Source organism: Topomyia yanbarensis, chromosome 2 (genome assembly GCF_030247195.1).
Source record: "Topomyia yanbarensis strain Yona2022 chromosome 2, ASM3024719v1, whole genome shotgun sequence".
In the NCBI taxonomy this organism is placed as follows: Eukaryota; Metazoa; Arthropoda; class Insecta; order Diptera; family Culicidae; genus Topomyia; species Topomyia yanbarensis.
In genome coordinates this window covers 469,232,370-469,259,370 of record NC_080671.1, presented here as the reverse complement: position 1 = coordinate 469,259,370, position 27,001 = coordinate 469,232,370, and the positions used below count along the sequence as shown (strand labels likewise).

Genomic DNA, 27,001 nt, shown 5'->3' with positions numbered 1-27,001 from the left:
TGACCATTTTTTGTGTAGCAATTCATAGGATTAACTTCACCCTATTATCAAAGCTCAACGATTTATTTTGAAACAGGTTAAATATTTTTTGTGTTCTATACTGCAAATCATGCATATTTATCAGTTTTTTTCTAATGTGAAAAAATCTCAAGAATCAAACAGAACCGCGACTTTGGCAGAATACGAGAAGATGGAGCATTTTGTCATTCATATGAAGGTTTACCATTTCTCGTGCCTATATATCTATTATTCTATAATACATTTTTATTAAATGCACCTTTTTGCACCGTTTTATCAAAATCCGGTACTAGCTAAGTTAGTGTCGGATACTGATGAGACGATGTCGAAACGCAAATTTCATGACTAATTTCAAAATTCTCCTGCTCAAATCCTCCCGAAGTGGGGAGACTGGACAAAAATAAATTATCCCAAAAAAAAACTTTCACAACTTTTGACAAAGTAAATTGAAAATTCTGCAAAAAAAATTGAAATACTCGCAAAACTTTTTCACAATACTCTTTATTGATTATTGAAGTAATGAAATTTTTTTTAGAGATTTACCTAGACTTAACTGAACACCTGGTCAGGTCTTCCCAGGGTGTCCCAGATCAATAATTTCTTTTGTATCCCAATCCAACGCTAGCAACACCAATTTTTATATTTAAGCTTCGCAAAATCTGACTATTTTTAGTTTTCAACGAATTTCATGTGACATTAGCATCGTGTTGGTAACAATTGTATAACACTTTTGTTGTGAAACGAAATGTTTTCCGCTTTCTTTTGTATATTTTGACAAAAGAAAAAACAAGATAAAACGAAAAGGTGCAGTCAATGAAACAAAGATTTAAGTTAATAGTTGTTAATACTTTAGGAAGCTCTGTACTTCGATCACTGAATTATGCACTTTGGGACGCAAAAGCTGAATAGTTTTTAAATAAGTGTGAAACCAAAATCTGATAATATTCACTGTTGATTGTTGGGAATTATGTCGCTACCATTTTCAAGAATAGTTGTAAAAATTCTTCATATTTATTTATCGGGGTATGTGCGCTTTTTGTTTTTTTCCCTAATTTTAGCGACGTGTGGCGTCCAGCGAATGATTCAGGAGTCTTTCCTGGGTTCCTGCTCGCAGAAGCGACAGATTCATTTCATCTCCAGTTTTTTGTAAAAAATTGGTACTTATTCATTCGTTGTTTATCGATCAGTATTGTTTCATTTTTATCTTTTTGTGAGTGGATACCTCTTACAAGTGCATCTAACCTACACTTATTTAAATTAATTAACAATTCGCATTTAAGACTCCGAATCTCCGTATAAAGACTCGACATCTAAGCCTGTTGATTGTCATTTATCTGTCCAGGGTTGCTACCCCTCCGGATTTGACCCGGAGACTTTGGTTGTTGGAGACGCCTCCAGGTTTTACACCACTTTCACCGGGTTTAAAAATTTTAATTAAATTTGTTTCAAACTTGCTCTTCCTCCTCCCATCAGAATCCGACATTAGCTTAGTGACAGGACTAAATTAGCACCGTATTGCTGCTATCTCCAAATACGAAAACACCTTTTGTGTTTCTGAGCAAGAAAAGGAGTTCGGATTTAAGCTGATGAGAATTATTGAAACCTCCCGAATGACGAACAACTGTATTTTTGCGTCCAGCAAAAGCAACCCTACTGAGAAAAGCTACCAAATGAAAAAGTTTATACTTGTCTCATTTAAACTCAGCAGGGAGGTCCGGTTTCAACGTATACTCGTGTTTCTATAAAAACTTATCCCAACTCAGTAAGAAGCTCCGGGTGAAAGTGATGAAGGAGGAAGGTGTAAGGGCAAGGCGGGGGGAGGGGCGGCGACGCAATACTCAACTGCATATTTTGCCTTCCATTTGAGACTTGGTTTGAGAAAATCGGTTCAGTCATCACCGATGAACCGATGTGACTTTAATTGTGGAATATGCCCGGAATTCCGGACTTCCGGAATCGTCGATAGTGGACAATATATTCAAAGAATGTTTGATTGGCAATCAGTGATCTAGATCTGCGGTTAGAAGTAATTTGGTGACCATTTCAATAGTTTTTAGCCTCTGAGGTATTACGATTGTACCGATTTATATGGGAAATTCCAGTGTATCCTTACTAACACCCCTGTAACTCCGGAAGCAAGAGTCAGAACCGAATGAAATTCAGCAGCAGTCAATGGCATTACTATATCTTTCATTTGAAATTAAGTTCGTAAAAATCGGTAGAGAATTCGTTGTGGAATGGGTGTGATATTAGCTTAGGAACTTGGCGGGTTCCCCGAGGGCGTCATGAACCGTCATAGGTGGCCAATGTGGTCAAAGCTGCTTTGATTGATCATTAGTGATCCAGACCCGCAAACTAGAGTAATGTTACATCAATTTTAATATGTTTTACATCATTTGAACATTATGGTGGTACCAGTTTATATGGGAATTTGCTGTGTGACCGCACTCTTCAACCCGTAACTCCGGAACCGGAAGTCGGATCAACTAAAAATTCTATAGCAGCTTATGGGAGCGTTATACCTTTCAGATGAAACTAAGTTTGCGAAAATCGGTTCAGCCATCTCTGAGAAAATTGTGTGAGTTTAAATGACACACACACACATACACACACACATACACACACACATACATACACACACACAGACATTTGCCGATCTCGACGAACTGAATCGAATGGTGTATGATACTCGGCCCTCCGGGCCTCGGTTAAAAAGTCGATTTTTACAGTGATTGCATAGCCTTTCTTTATATGAGAAAGGCAAAACGAAAACTGCGCTGAGCGCCAAAATCGTGCTCGTGATATAGTTTACAGAACAAGATACCGCGAACCAGTCACACTTTTATGATCCAGTTCACCTTGTCACGTTACTTCGAGTAAAAAACCGATAGTAACCAAAAAATAACAGATCGCGATAAGGCGAAGATAAATTACGAATACCTCGATGAAACTGCAGATATCATGCCACATTACTCCACGTGTCAAATTCGAAAGTAAGCTCTAGAATAAAATATCACGATAATCTGAACAGAAATTACAAAAATCGTAACTAAGGACCTGAAATCATAAACATGAATCACACAACTCGTGATAAAAATATCAAAAATCATCACTAAGATTCTGAAATCATGAACATAAATAAGCATGAATCCCTACTTGTGACTAAAATATCACAACATGAACAGAAATTTTGAAACCCATGGCAAAGTTCCTGCAATTATGGACATAAATCACATTACTTGTGATTGAAATATTCAAAATCGTGACTAGGATCCTGAAATTATGAACATGAATCACTTTACTCAAGACTGCAGTATCACGATAACGTGAATAGACATTACGAAAATCGCGACTAAGATCCTGAAATCGTGTTCATAGATCCCGCCACTCTGACATAAAAATCGGATAGTAAACTCACGAATAAAATAGCACGATAACGTGATAAGAAATCACAAAAATCGGCGATTAGCTCTTGAAATCATCAAAATTACTTGACTGTCGATTGTGTATTCCCAAATTATGAACAAGACTTAAAAACAAAAACTAAACATGTCCAGCGAACAACAGTAACCCAACCAAGCATTCGCATCTAACGCCATGTATAGAGTCGGGGCGAACTAGTTTTGTGGAAACACAAATAGTTTCATGGATACGAGGTTTATTATTCATAATTTCAGGAACTTAGTCACGGTTTTCGTAACTCGTTCAGTTCACGAAATAGCGATTATTTTTTCATGAATTTATGAACGGAATTCTCGCGTGTAAGCACTACTTCAGTTGGGATGGTACTCTTGCTCTTTTTATTTTGTGTTAATCGTTCATGTTTTTTCCATTGCTGCTTTTTTCTTGCTTGCTGTCTTAACCTTCTCGGTATACGTGACCTGCTTAGGTCTGCTGCAAATATCGTCACCTGTCACCTATCACCGTTGAGACACGAACCATAATGATTTACATCTCTTTACGACCACCTTCACAGGGTTTCTTATCCTTCTTGGCGCTATTTATTTGCCAGCTGCTGGTGAGAATTTCTCGGCGACGGTATTTCTCCCGATATCGATTACCATTTTCGCGAGGCATTTAGCTGTCAGTCACTCCAACAGAGAGATCATCTGCTGTAAAATCTCTACAGATAACGATATCTCGATTTTCTCTGACATTATGCTTTTACCTTAGATCCCGTTGCTAGCTCGCTGACCGACCTTTGCTGTGTAGCTGATCTACTCATAACCAGTGCAACTATCGAAAGATGCTGAAACATGACCCGGCACAGAGATGCCGACTAACATAACTTACATCCCTTTCCAGCCACCTTCGCGATGTTTCTTCCTTGGTATTTTCAACGACTTGCTTCTATATAATTTCACTCCTGAACAGAAAGTCAATAAATTTTTAAAAGTAATTTAAAACCCTCATGGGAGGGGTTTGATCCTCTAAAACCCTCCCCTTACGCACGGGCCTGCGTCCAGCAATTTGAGAACTAAGGATCTGGTGTTGGATTGTCGAATAAAAGAAATTTTTTCTTGTCTGTCAGTCGAAATTGTTGGGTGACGATAGGCGTCTTTGGATGTTTCTTGTATGATTCTAATGCAGTAGGCGGCATCTCCATATAAATCTCCGAATAAATTGGGGTGCGCACCGGTGTACTCCATCGATTATGATTTCTGTTTAGGCACTGTTATCCCGAGCAAACGAAAAGCTCTTGTTCATGGTATTTAACATGGGTGTTTGAAATGGATTCTTCCCATGAAAACGGTATCATCCGGCTGATCCCATAGAAAAATTCTGATCAATAAGTCGGAGTCGCAGGCGATATTTTATGCTTGTGTTCATGCACTCTGAGGTTATAGTCTCATGAGAAATTTAAAGATGCAATCAGTAACAACATTATAGTCGCTCTTCATGATTAATAAAAATGGCACCCAATATTCGTAGCTTAATGTATGCTATATTGACCTATATGTGAATTAGCAGCAATGGACATCCGACCGAAGGATTTTGCGTAATCGAACCCGGACAATCTGTCCTATTGATGCAGCTTACGTCAAATCATATTGGCAAAGTTATTTAATCCACCCGAGTTATAAAGTCGTGGATAAATTAACCCGCATCTGAGTTCATTTTTTTACCAGTATTTTGCACAATTTATTTTTATAATATTTCCACTTTTGCATTTTTTTAATTTTTTTTTTCACAAAAACACAAAATGTATTTAGATTTCAATAAAGATTAATTTGCTAAACTCAGTAGAAATTACAACTTCATTAAACATTAAACACAAAAATATAAACTTACTTCTCGACAAATAAATAGATGCTTTACCAAGTGAGATTGGCGAACAATGATAAGAGCTTATAAATGGAAAACGTATTGAGTATCTGATTAACCATCACATAAATCTCAGATTTGAGCAAGAGTAATAAATTATAAGCGAGTTTTTATTTTCCTTTAGAGTGGGATGTATCAAATTTACTTTTAAGAGTTTGTTTATTTTAAATACAATTTTGTGTGAAACTAGTTGGCAATTATTTCAATTTATTTTAAGCTAAAATTCGCATCATTTTTTATTGTTCAATATTCCAACGTATTAAAGCGGATGAAACTTTTTGTACATTGATAAAGCACTGAAATAAAATAATTTTAGCAGTTTTAAAGGTTTTCAGAATCTTTTATTCTAGTTGGACACAAATTATACGAATTTTGGTTACTCAAATGTTGCAGTACATTGAAATACTTTGTATAATACCAATTAAAATCTATTGGACAATGAGTATCTTTCCAGAATTAGTTTAAGCAAACATTTGAATGAAAAGCATTGACATCAATAACTTAATGTGGGTGAACATGCAGGTTATGAAAGTTACCCCGGAATGCGAAAACGGACTTCAACTTGAAATCATTTTTAAGAAAATAGCTGTAAGCGGACAATTTTAGGTAGGTGTTCTTCATACATCAGTACATGGTTTAAAAATATTAAACTTGAAAAAAATGTGTTGCGTCTAAAAATATGCAATGATTACTTCAAAAAGTGATCAATGTCAGCCCGGTTTACGGTACAATTTTGTTTAACATTCTGGTGCATTGCCTGTGGAACTAACATTCATTTTCACCATATTTAACTGATCAACAAATTTCAGCACCCCTTGGTTTATTTTTTGGAAATGTTTTTATCATCCAAAATACGTAATTAAATCAAGTTCGGTTTTGTTTTAACTCAGATAAAGTAAGACTTCGGCTAGTTACTAGCGAGATTAATCCGAAGCACCAAAATCCACTTTTTGGATTTTAGTGTCTAACTGGCATCAATTTGGTGCTGGTTTAGTATCAAGTTGGGGAATCCGAAACACTCAAAAACCAAACCAAAATTCAAGTTCAACAAAAATTTCAATTACCGAATGATTCAAATTAAATTGTATTACACAACGATCAGGTGTTTAATGTTCGTTTAAAAATTGTTCAATGTTGCAACGTTTTCGAACTTGTTCCGCAATGGTTCTTTGTCTATTCTCATATCCTGTTGATAGTTCTCTTGTAGAACATGCAAAATAGTTAAAGTTCAGAAAAAAGTTCTGTTGCGTTTCCATCGGTCCCAAATCGAATCTTTTTTGTTGTGTATTTACTGAAAATTTAATTAATTTCAAATTCAAATTCAAACGCTTGATCATCAAGTAGAAGTTTCGCAGCATAAATATGAACCATGACAAAAAATAAAAGAACTGTTGGTTGAACATTTGATACGCCTACCTGCAAGTAGTTGTTTTATTATAAGTTTGTGCAATATGGTTGCACTGAAACATTCATGGATTCCTATCTGCTAGCGTTCGTTTTTCTGTCCCCACAGTCGACTTAAATACTATGCACACTATAAAACTGGTAATGTTTCAATTAAATTGATTGATTGATCAACCTATCCATTTTTTACAAATTTAACTATTCTGGTATATCCTAGAACCTATTAACAAAAAATCCGAAACGAAAAATCAATCAATTCGGATTCAGCATTCATCTGTCAGTACCCCGATCGATCGACCACAGTTAACCAACAAAATGCATTGCCGACGGGACTCATACCAGACGCATGATTTTTTATGCTGGGTATGTTCCCGCAGAAATTTGTTTCAGCTTGGGCTTGAACCGAAAATGATTCAAACTCAAAATTGCTTGTAATGATATTATTACATATAAGGTAAACTCAAAACAAACTATAATCCAAAATGGCGGTCGATTGAATTGAGAATTGTAAAATTTATTTCTATTTATTTAGACATTTTTTAACCTGTGGAAAGGAGTTGAGTGTAGTTACGAATAACATGCAAATATGGAAGACCTTATGATTTATGAGGTGGCTTTTCTGAACTTTTTTTGGAAATAGAATTTATCTTCTCATCTTCGCAGTATTACAGTGAAGACCCGATTTTGTCAGCCTAATGAATTCAACCAATTCATGGAATATTACAAAGTCTGTCACAAGTCTTAGATTCATTTGGATTCCGAAATGGTGTTTATGATTCATCCATAAACTTCGACAGGTTTAAAGGAAGGAGGTTTCTTCGAGATTTTTCTAAACCTTATGTTAAATATATTAAACAAACAATTAATCATACGGAAAGGTGTGAGGGAATCTCACTTACATAATATAATTTTCATTCGCGTTTAAATTGTATAACTTATAGAACTTAAAGCTCAATACAAATTATATCGCAGCGGTATGTTTGATGGTCTCTAGCTGTCGAATTAAGTGAAATTCGTGTAACTTTTTCTTGAGCATATTTTGTTCATCCTATTGGTGTAAAATATATAAAAAATACATTTTTTTAAAAATTTTCTGAATTATATTTTGTAAGCTTCGATTTTTTAAAAATAAGGTAATAGTATATCCCGATTTAGTCTGCCAAAAATGGCATTTAGGTTTTCAGTGACGACAATCCCCCCTGTTATGTCGTTACAGTTTCGACCCTCTTTTATAAACTCCCGTTTTTATGCACCCCCGATTTTATGACCTTTTTGTACCCAATTTTATCAACCTGCCGTTAATTCATTCTTTTATGCCAGCAATTCAGGCCCACAGTCTTACATTTATATTCAATCAAGGTAGTTGGTCCTGCACTGTTAGGTAGTAGTCAAAGTGTAGGGTAGTTTACCCAATTTTGATGCTATTTAAGGTAATTGATGAACTAGAATCGCATTTTCCTCAAATTTTCAGAAAAGCAAAATTTTCATAATAAACTAACAAATTCTCACATATATCCATGAAAAACATAACAATTGAAAGTGACGTTGTATGCAATACCAATTGAATACTTAATAATATTGTTTTTTATGTTGTGAGCATGCCAAACTGCAAACAAAATTTATTTTTGCGAACTGTCTATAAACACCGGTCCGGAAGATACAATTTAGCGCATATTAGTCTCTAAGATTGTGATATCTGTTCTCTACTTTATCTACCCCTTTAAAACGATCTCCTGCCAGCGCGCTTGAATCTTCACTAAACAATCTTCGAATTGAATCAGCTAATAAGATTCCTGTTCTCGTTTGTTATCTTCTATGTCATCGAAGCGTATTAATCTATTCACTTGTAAGTAGGAACACACCAACCTGTCCGAACCAATGAGAACGGACGAAGCCTGTCGAAAGCCACAGAACCAGGCTCAAACCGCCTATCTCTATAAAAATACGTGTGCCTGATTCAAACTCTTTGAAATCTGATACGGAATATTGTTTCATGACGAAAAACCATAATAAATAGAGAACCTGTTTATCCCATTGTTGAAATTATTCGCATAACTTTCCCACTAATAAAATAACCAAAAAAGTAAATAGTAAGTTTGTGGAAAGAGAAAGTTTCATTGATTTAGAAATGGATACGATATTAATAACTAGAATAGTGAGATCGATCCTGAAAAACTATTCATCACTGTCGTTGCTTACAAAAACTTAAAACAGGGCAAATACATCCATTTCCGATTTAAGTAAAACTAAAAGTCGCCCGCTCAACAAGAAAGCTATCAGCGTACACGTTCGTAAACAAAATGAATAGACAGCATCGTGGATCGTGGCTAGACCAACAGGCTCAGAATTTTCTGATTTCTATCAGATTTTACCACTGAAAATTTTTCGTCAAATATTTTGTAAATTAAATTTTTCCTAATGAAGAACTGGACTAATTACATTAGAAACGTTGGATATGAAAGTAATTTTAGAATGTAAAGCTTTAATTGATGTAGCGTTTCTCTCCAGATCGCTAATTTAATTTTCAACTTCAATCGCGTTTTTCTTAATTGTCATTTTTGGAACATGGGAGTAGAATAGTTGTGAACTACCAACGCCCTGTGTCTAATTAATTAAAGAATAAATTCTACATTGCACTTTTAAGAAGATTAACTATTAAATTTCGTTGGCAAATTACATTGTCATTCATAATGAGTCTATCTGCAAAATTTCAGATCGATCGAATGCTTGGAAGTTGGATTAGACAACTGTCGGACGGTTCGGTTAAATACAATTTTTTGCACTGATAGGGCATTAGGTTTAATTTTTCTGCCAACTAACACCTTGAGATAGTTCTCTGGTTGCTTCTAATTATGTAGGATGATAAAATGAAGATAAAAAAAAATTCCCGATTTTATCAACTTCCCCGTTTTATCAACCAAAATTTTTCGGCTGGTTGATAAAAACGGGTCATTACTGTATTAGTTTGTGAAAAAATTAAGAACGGGAGCTCGACTCTGAGCTTGAAATTTATTTCAAATTGAAACATTTAAGAACAGAACAATAAATGACGAGTCGAGGCAAATTAAGGTGATCTGTCATGAATCCCAGTTTCGTACAGAAAGTAGGTTATACATCGGATAAAAGTTATCCAACAAAAGATAGGGCCGTATAAAGGACCATGTAATCTACACATATGAAACATTCAATGATCAAACCAATGTCTCCGTAAAGGCTCATCTGTTCCACACAGAAATACATAGTAAAATAAATCGGTTTTGAAAACATATAGTTCAGCCGGGAAAGCTTGTAAATGCGGCCATTTTTGAAAACGAAAAAAGCAGTTTTTTGCACACCGTTGACAAAATCTTTATAAAAATCAGTCAGTGTTACTCTAACAATGATTTTCATGAAGATTTTGCCAGCGGTGTGTAAAAAAACTGTTTTTATTCGTTTTCAAACATGACCGCTTTTTGAGGCTTTCTCAGTTGATCCCTAAAAACAATGAGTACTGCATTCCGTTATGGACTTATCTTCTATTCCGTCAAATTTCGCTGCTGTGTTTTGTGTACCGGACAGTTTCTGAGTTTGTGTATAGGATAGTACTTCGATCCGACTGACCACTAAGAATCCTTACTGGCTAGAAACCAAACCTACGAAGAATTGCCTATGAGACCAGCACCTGTACCGACAGAAAAGGGATTTGGAAATCTTTTTGATTTCAAGAAAACTGTATCATTTTCATTCTGTATTCCCGAATTTTCCGGGAAATAACTTTTTTACTTCCCGAATCCAGAAAAACTGAAAACCATCGGGAGATGGAAACTCTAATTAAGAGTGTCATTAATATACTTATTTACGACTCTTTGCCACTCTTTTAAGATTCTAACAAACAATTTTAACCATTTCTATGGAACGGTAATATCAAAAATTCTTACCCCAAATATGTAATTTGTAGAAAAAGTTCCTAAAGCAGTCCAACTCCTTACGTGTACCTATTAATTTAGGATACTTTCTTAACCTAAACCAACCAAACAAATTAACAACAAAAACTGTATTCGGAAACGGACGCGTTGTTCCGTTTGATGCGTGAATTTTTTGCACTTCCAAGAACAATCGTATATCAGAGTGACAAGTGGAACAAAATATTATTCCAGATATGGATCTTCGCATCACACTTGTCGATACGGTTCCATTTTTAGGGTTTGGTAAGCAAAATCAATATCACCGATATATCTGCTGTGGCTGCAATATACACTGCGGCTAGTGAAGTAACCCTAGTAAGTTCGTCCACATCAACAGCTTGCAGTAGTACTATTGACACTTTGCAGACGTCCTTTTGTCTTCATAGTCGTCATCAGAAGCGAAACATCAATCCGTAACTTACACCGCCAGCACCACAACGCAGTGTGATGTATCTGCAATTACGGGTGAACTCGTTTTGATCTACTATCTAGTTTAATTATATATTTTTTGGTTATTTTTTCTATATTGGAACATTTTTTATTCCCTCTAAGCTTTTCATTATTTTTAATTCCACTATTTTAAATACATCAATAAGACTCGTTAGATGCATTTTATCCATGATATTTATTTCATTATTTGGATAGGGAGGGTACATCAGGGCATCATACGAACTGTGTCATAGATTAGGGTCTGCACTTACTTCCTAATTCTTCGGAATTATGTAGTTATTGTTAATATTCCTATCTGACATTTGGCACTTCTCACACAAACCATCAGGCAGTGCCTTAAAAACTGTTGCAAAATGCCGCTATTCAAACGTTTGGATTTTATTGTTGGAAGGAGATCTTTGGTCCCTCTGGAGTGCGCATAAGAACTTCTGCTTATGGATCCAATATGGATAAATAGAATATCGTTTGCTAGCAATATTACTGTTAAAAGCAACTGCGCCCACTGACGTATCCATTGCACTGATGGTGGGTTCACCACCTCATCATCATAAACTAACCAAACAAACAAACCGGTAAAGTAATCTTTTAAATTTGGTGTAGTTCAATGCAATAGAAAAACTATATCCTCAAAAATAATCCTCAAGTTGACTTCGATAACCTCTATATTCAGCCACCTTAAGTATTTGATATCAATGTTTTTCATTCCAATGAAAGGATGCTCATTTTTAAATAGGTGTCAATTTGTCCAAAATTCGTATACTTCGAGTCTAATTAGAATAAAAGAATCTGAAAACATTTTCAACTGCTAAATTAGTTTTATTTCAGTGGTGTTTATCAATTTACAAAGAGTTTGATCCATTTTGACACATTGTAGCAGTGGATGTAAAAAAAGTGAATTTATGCTTGAAATTATTGCGAGTTAGTCTCACATTGTTTATTAAATTAGGAAGCTCTTTAAATTTGGTACATCCGTATCTAACGAAAACTAAAAACTCGCTTGGGATGTATTACTTATACTATTATCTAATGTTTGTTTGTAGTACAAAAAGACGCTTAAGGAATTTGCAGAGAAATAAGGTACGGAAAATAAAATACGGAAATTTTGCACTTCGATCACTAAATTATGCACTTTAGGACGCAAAAACACAATAGTTTTGAAATAAATACTAAAACACAAATCTGAAAATATTCTCTGTTGATTTTCTTGGAATGATGTCGCTACCATTCTCAAGAAAAGTTGGTGAAATTCTTCGTAGACGCTGAATCTCGTATAATGACTCGACGTATCAGCCTGTCGATTGCCATTTATATGTCCAGGGTTGCCACCCCTCCGGGTTTGACCCGGAGACTCTGGTACTGGTCTGGTTTCTCCGGGTCTAATAATTTTAACTGAATTAGTTTCAAACGAATTCTTCCGGTGTTAATGTTGGTTGCTCCTGCAGCAGTCCTTAACTGTTAGCCATGAAGAAAAGCTTTGCTCCTCTGTTGGAACCTCCCTGGTGAATTAGATATTGAAGAGGCCCTCGAGCTCCTCTCATAAGAATCCGACATAACCTTGGTGACAGAAGTACATTAGCGCCGTATTGCTGCTATCTTCAAATACGAAAACACCTTTTGTGTTTCTGAGGAAGAAAAGAATTATTGAAACCTCCCGAGTGACGAACAACGGATTTTTTTTGCGCCCAGTGAAAAATTCCGGAAGACACTGCTTCGCTCTGCTTCTCCTGTTAGCGCCGGCAAAAAGCAATGCTTATTCGGCTTATCCTCCACAGCGAGAGTAGCCGGTGCATTTAGACTTTTGTCGTTAACCAGGGAAGTGAAATGGCGCACTTATCTAAATCGACAAAACGGTTTACAAAGGCGAAAAATTTACAGCTTACTGAGAAAAGCTACCAAATGAAAAAGTTTATACTTGTCTCATTTAAACTCAGTAGGGAGGTCCGGTTTCAAAAAGGTCCTCGCATCCTTGTCGAACGAGGGCATCGACAGTTCTCATGTTCGATTGAAATGATGCCGACAGGATTACGGTGGGCGGGAAATTTAGAAGTTTTTCTACAGAGATTTAACCCTTTATAAGGCCGAGAGTTTGGGGCTATTAATGGATGTTATATTAATAGAAACGCGGTTTTTTCACTTAGTTTAGAATATATTTACATTTACATTTACATCGTAATAAAGTAATGTTTTGAAAATATACTTGATACCGCCGTTAGAAAACATCAGTCTTCGTAATGTTTGATGAATTTCCAACGAGATTGGTGGAAATATAAAGACAAATCGAGCTGGATCGGAAATTCAGAAAGAAATTATGGTGAGTTACTGGTTATTACCTGATTAACCCCTGGATTCTGAGGATAAGTTGAAAAATGAGACCACATATTATCTCCAACTTATAGGGTCTATAGTATTTTTTTTCCAAAATCGAGCTAATTTTATTATCCAAAAGGAAATCGCCGTATTTTTTTCAAAAAACTCTTCACCAATCTGCCACATTTCACTGTATCTCAATAAAAAGTAATAAGAAGAGTTGCCAGACTCCTAACAAGTAGACTTCATAAGATTGGAACACTTCTCACTTCATATTTCTGCGTTATGAACGAAACGAAAAGAAAGGTGGCAATATAGTTGCCACTGCCTTATAAAGGTTTAATGTCTTCAGTTAATATACATATTTCAATGTTAATCGTGTATGAGCAAAATTAATTGGCAATTAAAGGCCGCCTAGCGATTTGAAAACTAAGGATCTGCTGTCGGATTATCGAATAAAAGAACCTAGCCGCAAATAAATTGTGGGAGACTATTTAACGGCAGTTGCATTTTCTTGTCTGTCAGTCGAAATTGTAGGTCGGCGATAGGCGTCTTTGGATGTTGTTTCTTTCTTGTATGATTCTAATGCAGTAAATATAAATCTCCGAATAACTTGGGGTACATACCGGTTTACTTCATCGATTATGATTTCTGTTTAGGCACCCTTTATCCCGAGCAAATGAAAAGCTCGCAAATATATTCTTGTTCATGGTATTTGAACTGGATTCTTCCTATGAAAACGGTATCATCCGCTTGATCCCATAGAAAAATTCTGATCAATAACAGAGTCACAGGCGATATTTTATGCTTGTGTTCATACACTCTGAGGTTATGTTCTCACGAGCAACTTAAAGATGCAATCAGTCACAACATTATAGTCGCTCTTCATGATTAATAAAAATAGCACCCACTATTCGTAGCTTAATGTGTGCTATTTTGGCCTATATGTGAATTAGCAGCAATGGGCATCGGACCGAAGGATTTTGCGTACTCGAACCCGGAAAATCTGTCCTATTGATGCAGCTTACGTCAAATCATATTAGCAAAAGTTATTTAATTGTTTGTTGCTTTGTTTTCATCACCGCTAGCAAATTTGGAATGGACGGACATCGATATTTTTCGGTGAAAATTAAAACAAACAGCATTTTACCTAGGACCGATACCCGGTTGACAGTGGAAATGTTTCAAATAAAAATTAAAGGCGAGTCGAACACGTTCAATCTACAACGGGATTCTATTAAGTTTAGATCTGCATACAACGGCTTAATAGAGAAGCTAAAGAGCATCGTGCGTCCGTAGAAAGCACCAACGGAGATTGAGTGTACAAGACAAGACAGCAGTTGATAATGTGATTGTTCATTGTGTAGACGTTGTTAGCATGTAAGCGATGTTGTTTAAATTTGTGTTTAGTGTTAGATTTTAACAAATATTATATTTTAGTGAGCCGCTGAGGATGACTGAACACGTTAGTAGGTCGAAACGTCCGGTAAAACGCAGTTTTAATTTTCACCGAAAAAAATCGATGATCGTCCATACCAAAGTTATTTAATCTACCCGAGTTATAAAGTCGTGGATAAATTAACCCGCATCTGAGTTCATTTATTTTTTTTTTACCAGTATTTTGCGCAATTTATTTTTATACATATTATCACCAACTTTATTTTTTTTTATTTTTTCATAATTATCCATTTTACGATTAATCAAAATATTGTGATTTTCCATATAATAAAGTTTTTAGCACAAAACACATCCCCCGTTCAAAAATGTATTTAGATTTCAATAAAGACTAATATTCCAAACTCAGTAGAAATGACAACTTCATTAAAACATTTAACGCAAAAATGAAAACTGACTTCTCGACAAATAAATAGATGCGTTACCAAGTACGATTGGTGAACAATAAGAGCTTACAAAAGGAAAACCTATTGAGTATCTGATTAACCATCACATTCTGGTAACCATTCACGAAAGGTCTGGTTTTTGAGAAAGTTTTTTGCTACATTTTCAAACACCTATTTGTTCGAACTAATTTCACGAGGTACAAGCTGTTAAAAGTCGTCGTGTTAAAGTTCTTTTAGAATTAGTTGAAGTTTTTCCGTCCACTGACCGCTCTTTACTGCTACTGTTTATTGACTATCACTAGAGCTCGAGTATAATTTTGTTTAACAGCGTTATTCTGGTGAGTTGCCCGTGGAACTAACATTCATTTTCACCATCTTTAATTGATCAAAAAATTTCAGCAGCCCTTGGTTAATTTTTAGAAATGTTTTTATCATCCAAAATATGTAATTAAATCAAATTGGATTTTGCTTTTCAAATTCGTCTCATCAGTAACTGGTACCGTCCTCGTAATTACTTAGACACTAAATCCAAAAGTCACACGACTCGTGTGTTAATCATTTAGGCGTTCACGCAAAACGTGATTTTTTGGATTTGTTGTTTAACTGTTGCCAAATCAGCACCAGACACTAATGAGATCAGTTAGAAACGGAAAATTCAACTTCATTTAAGTTTCTATACCTTAACAGAAGACTTGGTTATTTTTCTCGGTTACCAAATTCTTAGCAAAATAAACAAGTGAAAAAAGTGCAATTAATGAAAACAAAACATGCTCTTTTTCCTGTTCAAACGCATCTTCAAAAATCATAACCGCGAAGAATAATGTTCTAGCGGTCAGTTTGATCGGGAGACCAGTATTTTGAAACATTGTGTCTTGCTTGTAATCGATCTAGTTTATGGAAGAAGCTCGAACTTGTCTATATCATCTCGATGTTGTTCAATTTCAATTGCTTTTGTAAGTGATCATAAGCTTTTTTTATTAATTATGCGAAGTACATCACATCCTGGTAACCATTCAAAAAAAATCTGATTCTTCGAGTTTTTTTGGTACATGTTCATATCAATTTGTTCAAACTAGTTTCACGGGACGCAAGTTGTTAAAAATCGTCGAAGTGAAGTTTTTTTAGACTAAGTTCCGTCCACTTGCCGCTGTTTACTACTGGCGTTTGATTATTACTAGAGCTCGAGTACAATTTTGTTTAACATACTTATTCTGATGCGTTGCCTATAAAACAAGGTTAATTTTTAGGAATATTTCACATTAGTCAATTTTTAGGAAAGTTTTTACTATTCAAAATCTTCAACTTAATTAAATTAGGTTGGATTTTGCTTTTCGAATTTGTCTCATCAGTAACTGGCTCTGTTTTGGTAATTACTTAGACACCTAATCCAAAAGTCAAACGTCTCGTGTGAAAATCATTTAGGCGTTCACACAAATCTTTTGACTTTTTGGATTTGTTGTTTAGCTGGTTGCCAAATGGGCGCCAGGTTCCGATGAGATAATTTTGAAACGATAATCTATCTAAACACATCTTTACAAACAAAAACCTCGAAGAATAATTTTCTGGGGGCCAGTTTAATCGGAATTTAAAGAATACATCTGTTGAAGTTGATTGTTTAAACGTGCAAAATTTGAGTGCGGATAACATAAAAAATCAGTTGAATTAAAAATGCTTGAAATAATTGCGAGTTAGTATCACAAATAATTGTTTATTAAATTAGCAGGCTCTTTAAATTTGGTACATCCGAAAACTAAAAACTCGCTTGAAATGTATAATTTTTACTATAATCTAATGTAAGTTTGTTGTATAAAAAGACAATTCAGGAATTTTCAGAAAGATAAGGTAAATGAAAATTTTATTTTTTTTGTGGTTTTTGCACACAAAATCGTATAATATGGGGGAATGTGGTATGTTGTCGGCAAACTTTTGTTTATTGCTTACAACATTACTCCAATAGCGTTATATAGGGACATAAGCATACCAATGGAAAGCTAGGCGCCTTAGCTAATAACTGGTGAAAGAATTTAATTAATTCTGTCGACATGAAATTTTTTTCTAACAATTTAGCAAAATTATAATTTGTTACCATTTGCAAAAATGATATCGGTTGTCGGCACCCTATGAAAATTTACTAACAATTCAAAAAATATGAATGAATCGTCAGGATTAAAAGGAAAAAGAAAATTTATTCATGTGTACTAATTCATTCTTCATCAGAAGCACAATATGTTTGTTTTTCTTGGAATGATGTCGCTAGCATTTTGATTTAAAATTTGATTTATTATTACTTTTTTTCATCAGACCTTTTTTGTCTTAGTGAAAACTAACCTAACACTTAATTAAAGTTGACAATCCATACTACAACAAAAAAATAGCTAAACATTACAGAGTAAGATTTTTTGCTTGAAAGCATTAGTCGTTTCGTTTAATTCAAATAGATTGTAAAAGCCGTTAAATTTCCTGATCATTGCTGTCATCGGTTCGTTCGTGGCATAGTTGCTTCTGTGTCGGGAGGTTTGGAGCAGCATAATAGTACGCCTAGGTAGTAACGGTATAGCCAGTAATAGTTAGAATAACAGTGACGGGGCGTCGATTTCGGATATCAGAAGTTTGGCTATGAAAACAGCTTGATCTGCCTTTCTTCTTCTCTCAAGAGTGTTCATCCCAATCAACCGGCACCTCTCGACATATGGCGGTAGATTAAGAGGATACTGCCAGGGTAAATTTATTCTGCACTCTCTCAATTCGCTCGACTCAGGCTATCTGATAGGGTGTCCATACGACAGAGGACGATTCTAGTATTGGTCGCACCAATGAGCAGTGCAGTGGTCGCTAGCAATGTGGATCTTTGAATTCCCGCGAGTTTTAGCATAAAGCCTAACTGACGATTGGCTTTATCAATAATCGCATTTCGGTGTTCGTTGAAGAAGAGAGCACAATCTAAAGTCACGCCGAAGTTCTGTACAGCAACAGACCTCAAGAGGATACTCCCATTTGTTTGGTAGTCAAATAGGATTGGATTTTTTTTTGAGGTGATAAGAAATGACGACGCACTTTTCAATGCTAAGTATCAGTTGGTTACAACGGCACCAATCGGCGAATGTATCTAACATTCGCTGTAAAATCCAGCAATCTTCGATTCGGCGAATAGCAAGGTATATCTTTATATCATCGGCATAAATTAGTCTACACCCACGAGGTAGAAGATCCACAGCATCGTTAAAGAAAAACGCGAATAGTAGTGGTCCAAGATCGCTGCCCTGGGGTACACCTGAGCCGTTATGGAATGGTTCGGAAGTGGATGAACCAATACGTACACGTAATTGTTTGGCTACTAAGTAACTTCGAAACCAGCTAATTGATGTTTCGGAAGCACCGATTCGCCGCAACTTTTTCAGGAAGATTTTGTGATCGATTCTATCAAACGCCGCCTTAAGATCAGTGTAGATAGCATCCGCCTGATACCCGTGCTCAATTTGTAATATACACGTTGAAGTGAAATTTACTAAATTGGTGGTTACAGATCGACCCGGAAAAAAACCCGTGCTGATCATATGATATATGGGTTTTCAAACGGGAAAATAAATACTCATTAACAATTAGCTCAAATAACTTGGGGCCAACACAAAGAGAAGTGATCAGTGGTGGGTCCAGGGGGAGGGTCCTGGAGGTCCGGATCCCTCCCCCCGAAATTTTTTAACTGGTTGGGAAATTTTAAAATAGTTTCTATTTTAATTCATTCTAAACTCAAAATCAGTCCAAACCAGATTCGACCACCGCAACTGATTTTAATTAAATTAGGTTATTAATATATTACGTATTGTACAATGAACATTTCAAAATCGAAATTTCGGACCCCCTCCGAAATTTTTTCTCTGGATCCGCTTCTGGAAGTGATTCCACGATAATTCGCAATATTTTGCTTATCGCCTTTTCTGGAAACAGGAAACATGAATGACTGTTTCCAGGGCTTAGGAAAGCGGTGCTGGCTGATGATTTGTTGAAGATTGCAGCAAGCGGTACCAGCAAGAAAGGGATGCATTTTTTGTATACTACAGCAGAAATTCTATCGGATCCAGGAGAGAATGAGGATTTAAGTTTACTTGCTGCTCTCAATATCGCTGAATGTGTCACATCGAAAAATATCCAATTGCAAAGAGTTGGCCGCAATATTCTCTGCAGCTCGTCGAGCAGCGTCATCGGGGGTTGTCTCATAGCAGAATGCACTGAAAAAGTGGTTGGCAAACAACGATCTGTGTGCGAGTAGCAAAAATATCAGACTAATATGGAATCAACGGTCGCTAAATTCAATTTTTCCGGAAAGAGTGTCAGAGATGCCACATTTAATATATAATTTACCCGGTAATGTGATGTTTATTTCATTTTATTTCATTTATTTTCAGTTAAATTTTCTTTGCAATTTTTTAAATTTAATTTTTCAAGCCAAAAATGCATTATTTTTATTAATTTGAGCTAAAATTAGTCTTTTAAGTAGATTTTCACCACCATAAAAGATGGGCCGGTTTGAAAAAATATGAAAATCGGCATTTTACGAATGATTTCATAAGTATAACTTCATGTTTTCATCGTATAAAAAGGTTATTGAGTGCTGAAAATCGTTTAGTGTTGAATTTTTAATTTTAGGGCGCTTTTTATTTTTGACATTACGCTAACAATAAAAATTCAGGAATGAAAATATAAAGCAAATTTAATACATAAATGTTCAGTTACAATCACAATCAATAACAATACTAAACAAAAAGTATTTTTTTTAGCATATTGATTATAGAATTGTCAGGAAATGGTATACGGATTGGAACTATCAGGCCGTCTCGACTTATACGTATTCAATTTCAAGTGGTCGTATTTTCCTCAATTTAAATCGCAACTTCGATAAAATTCGTATTACTTTATAATGAACATATAATCGTGAGTTTTCGTGATCACCGCAAGCTTCTTAAATAAAAAGAGGTTTCAGGAAAAAAAAGCTATAACTCTGCCAATTATCAATCTAATATTTGTTTTTTCACTGAAAAATGTACTATCAAAATACTACAACTTTGATGTAATAACATCATTGCTTCATAGCTTCACATAAATTCAAACTTTTTATTTTCAATTTTTTTCGCAAAAAGGTATGTAACCTCTTGAGTGAAATATTCTGCTTCTCGGACCTGTAATATTTGTTAGATTGCAGGATTGTTTAATAATTACTATTTGTCAGGGTGCCAGGGAATTTTTTTTAAAGAGTCGAGCCTAATCGATTATTTCGATATAAAAAACAATTGTGCCAAGCATCGTAATTGTATCACGAAGTGCAGTATATTTCTATTTTTTGACACAAGACTATTAATGTTCCATCATATGAATTTATCATTGGTCTCTAAAGCTATGTTCCATCGGAGATCGCAGTAGCTGTACTCGTCGGACGAAAACACAGTTTTTGCTTCTACTTGTGTATGTGACGTCCGGTTGTTGAAGCAGGAATTTAGTGATTGGGTTTCTACTCGCAAAGGCGACAGATTCATTTCATTTCTCGGACTTATTTTTCGTTTTTATCCCATTTTTGTATAACATTTCATGTATTTCATTCTTTGTTTAGCGATCAGTGTACTTTCATATTCATATTTTTGTTGAGTTGATATCTTTTGCCTGACTCTATTGGATACAAGTATGTACAACATTTGATCAGTGCCTTATTTACTCTTATTAATTGACAGTTAGTATCGCTGAATACGCTGAATCATCCTATAAAGACTCGTCGTCTCAGTATGTGTATTGTTATTCGTGTGTCGGTGTCGTTCTAGTCAAGCGCAAGTCCTGCCAAAAATTTTCAAATCATTCAAATCGAGAAAAATTTCATCGAATCCCTATTGAACGAGTGCATTGACAGTTCTCATATTCCATTGGAATGACGCTGGCAGGTGGATTGTGGAAGGGGGATTGATATGTATTTATACCGAGATTCAATATCTTCAATTAATATAATATCAACCAATTTGAAAAATTGCGCGTGTACGATCAGCATCAGTATTGTACAATATGAAGCAACATAGCTTCTAATGAACAATTTTTAATATATATATATATTTGATCCAGATCAATAGCGGAGTAACGGGCAATCTCTTATGCTTATGTGTATGCACTCTTAGGCTATGTTCCAACGAGCAACTTAAATATACAATCAGTCGCAACATTATAGTCGCTCTCCACATGATTAAAATTGATACATTAATGTGTGCTATATTCTGAAAGTAGATACTTCACAAATCTCTGTGCGAATCTTCATCCAGATCGGAGCACAGCCGTTTACAGCGCGCTAGTTCCATCCACAATAGAAGTTAACACAAAACTTGGAGCGCAATTATCTCGGAATGCAGTTTCTTGAAAAGGACCGTTGCGGTGAACGTGATATCTTAAAAACTGCTCAAACGATTTTCATATGTTTTATAATTTGTTCGTATTTAATTATTCGTGTACTTGAATGGTTTATTTTTCATCCAAAAATTTTCGATTCTTTGTAATGAACTTTTGTTTAAAATTTTGAACACCGAACATCGCCTTTATTGCCAACACAGTTTTTTATTGTATATATGTTTTTTTTGGGAAGCCGAACCGTTCAAATATACCAAAATACACTTTTCTTCAATAATTTGCTTACTTTATTTGATTTCAGTTCAGCGACTCGTGTGGGATAGTGTTCACCGCAAGTCTCTACGAAAAAATGCGATTTGGGGGAGTGGCCAAAACTCCGATAATTTTTTTGTTTTTTTTTTATTTTCTTCTATAGCACTACCAACAAATTACATTTCGTCTTTTCAAACAAAATTTGCATGAAAGCCTCTAAAAAAACTCGAACATAGCTCACATCCTTGTAACCATTCAAGAACGATCCGCTTATTAGAAAGCTACATTTTCCCAACCATTTGTTCGAATTGATTTCCTGAGAAGCAAATTGTTAAGAACCACCGAGTTAAAGTTCGTTCAGAATTAGTTGAAGTTTTGCCGTCCACTAATCACTGTTTATCGCTGAAACTACTGTCGCAAGACTATCACTAGAGCTCGGGTACAATTTTGCTTTCACCATCTTTGACTTATCAAAAATCGTACTGCACCCCTTAGTTAATTTTTAGAAGTATTTTTACCATTCAAAATGTCTAACTGAATTACATAAAGTTGGGTTTTCCTGTTCGAACTCATCTCACCAGTCTCACACTAAATCCAAAAGCTTCGTGTGAAAAACATGCAGGCGTTCACACAAAACTTGTGACTTTTTTGATTTAGTATTTAACTGGTTTCCAGGTACTGATGAGATCAGTTCGAAACGTAAAATTAAAGTTTATTTAATTAAGTCTCTGCCTTAAATGTATACTGATTTATTTTTCTCGGTTACCGAATTCTTAGCTAGATGAACAGCCAAAAAAATGTCCAAATAATTGAAACAAAATATGCTGTTTTGGTTGTTCAGGCGCATCTTCGAAAATCATAACCTCGAAGAATAATGTTCTAGGGGTCAGTTTGATCGGGAGACCATTTTGAAATATTGTGTCTTGCTTTTAATCGATCTATTTTATGAAAGAAGCTCAAAATAATCTATAACCTCAGGATATTTGATGTTAATTTGATATATTTTTAAATGTATTTTTCATTATTTAAGCGAAGTACCGTGAAATACCACCGTTAGTTTGAAAAGAAATTTATCCTTAAGTTAGGAGATCGATAAATCTCACATTGTCTCGCAAATTTGGCGAAACGGACCAAAAAACAATTGCAAAATATTGCAAATTCAAACGAAAGTTTGATTTATGTTTTTTTCGTAGTTTGTGTTTCACACAGAAACATTGTGGGAAAAAACCCTCTCTTAATCGGTTTCCTTCACTACGAATGAATTAAAATTCTGTCCAAACAGAATGTAAAATTTCCAAATTTTTTTTTGACTTACTTAGAAATTTCACATTGAATTGAGAACGATAACCGTCCCTACATAAAATCGTAACCTTAGTGAGCACTGTATCCCTAACACTTTTTAGAGTAAAACGATTTACTCACACGCACGGTATCTTCAAAACCTGCGCTCACATAGCAAGCCAGGACTAAAATGTTACCATGGCTATATCATACAGAGAAACACTATCACCAGTCGCAAATTAGAACATCGAACCGAACAGCCCTGGCATTCTTCCCTGCACGTGTTCAAGCGCAATCCAAGAGCCCACAGGCAAGTTTCGCGCGTTTTAGTCGACCGGTCAACCCTTTTACCCGTGGCGAATCATGATGAATGATGATAGAGTTCATTCATACAGTGCCGTAATAATGATATCGAATTTCACGCACCAAACTTTGCGTGTTCGGTCGATGCTGTACGATCGTGTACGCACTATGATTGCACCGTTTTTTTGCTTGCTACACCCGTGGTTTCTTCGTCTTCTTCGTTCTGAATTCGACTTACATGTACGTGTCCTTCATTACAACTAATTACACTCTCAAGCTCAAGCCACATTCCGTCCGTTAGGTTACCGATCAACACGGTTTCACATCCTGCCATGTTCACAGTTTCGTTGGAAATCACTAAACGGTGTTAATAGGTTCAGCACCAAACAAGATTAAACTTTTCAAAAAATTATGCCACACTACTACGATAACGGTGAAAGAGCAGCAGCAGCATGCAACCGAATGTGTTCACCTTCGCAAACAGGTTTCGCAATTAGTCAGATGTTCCAACAAAAAAAGAGAGACACGAGAAAGGAAGCATTAAACAAACACAGGAAAGTCAACTACCGAAAAACGGAACGGAAAAGGAACAGAAGGAATAGCAAAAGTCAAACAACGCCACACCGTCTAAGCCAAATATGTAACAATCTAGCAGATTAAAATCAAGTTGTAGATATAGCACAAAACAAATCCAGCCTCACCTGGCGGTGGTACAGTCCCGATAGAGGACGTCAAAGTCCTTGCAGGCCAGCAACTTGCACCGGTTGACTCCGGGTTGGATCGCACCAAGCCCCCGGAGTATCCGCACCTGTTCGACGTTGCACACCAACGGCACAATGTCCAACCGTTTCAGCTTGGTATAGACCGTGTGGAGACCACCGACCAGATGCTTCAGAAACAGTTCGAAAGCCTGCGGAAGACAGAGCATCGTTTCGCCCTGGATGATGAAGGCAGCCACTTTCTGACCTCGGTAGTCGACCAGTTTGCACTCGTTGGCCGTTGGATCGGAGCTGGAGATCGGCGGTGGACTATTGTAGGACCGAGGAGGTACATGATGATGAGCAGCGGCCATCAGATCCAACGGGCTGGCATGGTGCATAAAGGAATTCAGCAATCCCAGTCCGTGCGGCGGAATGTGCGATAGATTCCCGGCCATTCGCGGTGGCATCCCAACCATCATCGCATTCGGTGTCGACACGTGTGGCGGACTTAGCGGATGGGCCATACTCATCATATGTTGCTGGGGTGTTGCCCCCAGGGGACTAGAAGCCATCTGACGGCCAGACCCGTGATTCAGACTCGTACCGTGACTGTTGTGGTGCACCGGACTCACCGGAGTAGGAGTTCGTGTTTTGTCCAGCGGATGACCGCTGCCATTGTGCGTATGGGGCATCGCCGGAGATGACAGGTTGCGACCCCGGGAATCGTTGGACGACGCAATACTGTGGTCACTGGCCGTCGATGCCGAATCCATTGCACTGTCCATAATATCTTTCCGTACACGCAACACTTTTTCGCTGTGGTCAGTAATTTTGCAAGCGCTGAAGAAATCACTCCCCCTTCAAACTAACATCTTCAATCTTCCGAACTCTCGCACTAATTCTAATTTTTACACTCAATCTTATTTTCTCATATTTTCCTACGATTTTTTCTCACTTTTAAGTAAAAACCTTTTCTCGGTTTTACACCAAGTAACAATTCTTCTTTCTCACATTCTCGGCCCGAGAGAGAAAAAAAAAGATCAACTTAATCACCGTCACACCTTCTTAACTAAATTTTCTTCACCACATTTTTTCCACCTCGATCGAATCGGCCCCCGGAACTTACAGCTTCGTATCTAATTCGAGTGCGGGCGCGCGAGTGCCAATTGTACGACTGAATGTCCAACTGTTTTCGGGATTTGATTTCCCCCTCATTCGGTTGGTTCTCGGGGTTTGCCAATTTTCTCCAATTGCTAGCTGAACTAACTCCCGTTTTCTTTGGTTGGTAAATCGAATTGTTTGGTGCAAGTGGCGGCGGCGGCCGAGCAGAGACACACAACCGACTCAGCAGGCTGGCAGAAAAGCGCACCGGATTGCACACCTCGCGCCAAGAAGTAGCAACAGCAGCAGCAGGCGAGCCAAAAAGCACCTTCTTCCAGCACGGCAAACAGCAGTACCGAGCGGAGCACCGAGAAACACACGAGAAACCGTCGCCGCAGTCACACGAATAATAAATAACAGTTTTAAAAATATATATTAGAGAACGAATCACTTAATCGTATAACATTGAAATGAAACAAAAATAGGTGGGTTGTATTTTCATTTCCATTTCATTTTCAATTCAACTCCGACTTCATCTGTATCTTACATATGTACGACGAACGGGGCGCGCACCAACACACACAGCCGCGTGGGTCGCCCCGTTTGAAAATACTGCATGCAGCGGCACTGCGAGAGCGAGTGAGCCAACGAACGGCGCTCCTGGCCGAGGCATACATGCAAAAGCGTGAGGGCATACGCACACACACACACTCACACACACACAGCGACAATGGTTTTGTGTCATTTCGTAGCTTACGTCTCTCGCGCGCGCTTTCCCATCGCTTTCTCTATCGCTGTGTGTGCGATCACATCCAGTGCACATCATTGCTAGTGGAATGGAATCGGAACGGGGTGGTTACCTGAGAGAGGGTGGTAGGTTGATTACACGCACTCATACACCCTTCCGGTGGGTGGTAATGGACGAGAGAGAACGAGAATGTACTCAGGGAGCGAATGCTATAGAGTTGAAATTGAGAGACGTTGAGATGCATTCAAATGGAAATTCTACGATCGAGTAATGGCAGGGATGCCAGTTTGTATAAACGAAAATAATATGTTTACAATAAATTTAAATTAGATAGTTATTCAAATGCAATCGAGTTTTCTGTTGAATCAAGCGGTGAAAAATATATTTTTATTCATTATGTTTATTTGACACGGTACTATACGTTAACTTGTAGGTTTCAAATTTTTTTGCTTCAAATTTCAAATTTCTTAAAACTAATGGTTAACAAATTTTTTATTGTTTAAAGGAAGTATCAATTTGGATACAATTCTAAAAATGTTCAAAACTATCAGAATATCGTTATAGAGCGTAAAGTACTATTAAATTGCTCAAAATACCGAGCTCAAATCGGCATCGAGAAAAGAATAGATGATCTGTCGTTAAATCAATTCCTAAGGATGAAACGCATGATTTATAGCTTCTGACGATTTATGAAATATCCTCAATGATTATTACATTATTTTAACCGGTCTTCGAGCACAGTGGTCAGAAGCCGGGCCTAATAAAATGTGATATTTTATATTTTTCCTAAGCTGACACAAGCACAACACATTTTCAATATTTTATGATCACTGGTTAAAGATACTACTTGAAATACATGTTACTATTTCAATTTTGAACCGATTTGGACGCAGCTTTTCGAGTGAAATTGAAGAGTTTTGTTGTTTGTTTCTTCGAATTTTGATTCTTTAA

The 27,001-nt window shown here is 36.5% G+C and overlaps 1 protein-coding gene across 7 annotated transcripts in view; it reads right to left on the bottom strand.

Annotated features, from left to right (window-relative positions):
- The window catches only part of LOC131686181 (dachshund homolog 2), a 189,258-nt gene extending 163,338 nt beyond the window's left edge, over positions 1–25,920 (bottom strand). For all 7 annotated transcript variants that reach the window (XM_058970399.1, XM_058970401.1, XM_058970400.1 and 4 more), the window contains exon 1: positions 24,202–25,920. In XM_058970399.1, the coding sequence (XP_058826382.1) occupies positions 24,202–24,986 (785 nt within the window). In that variant the 5' untranslated portion in view covers positions 24,987–25,920. The remainder of the gene's footprint in view (positions 1–24,201) is intronic.
- Positions 25,921–27,001: the final 1,081 nt, after the last annotated feature.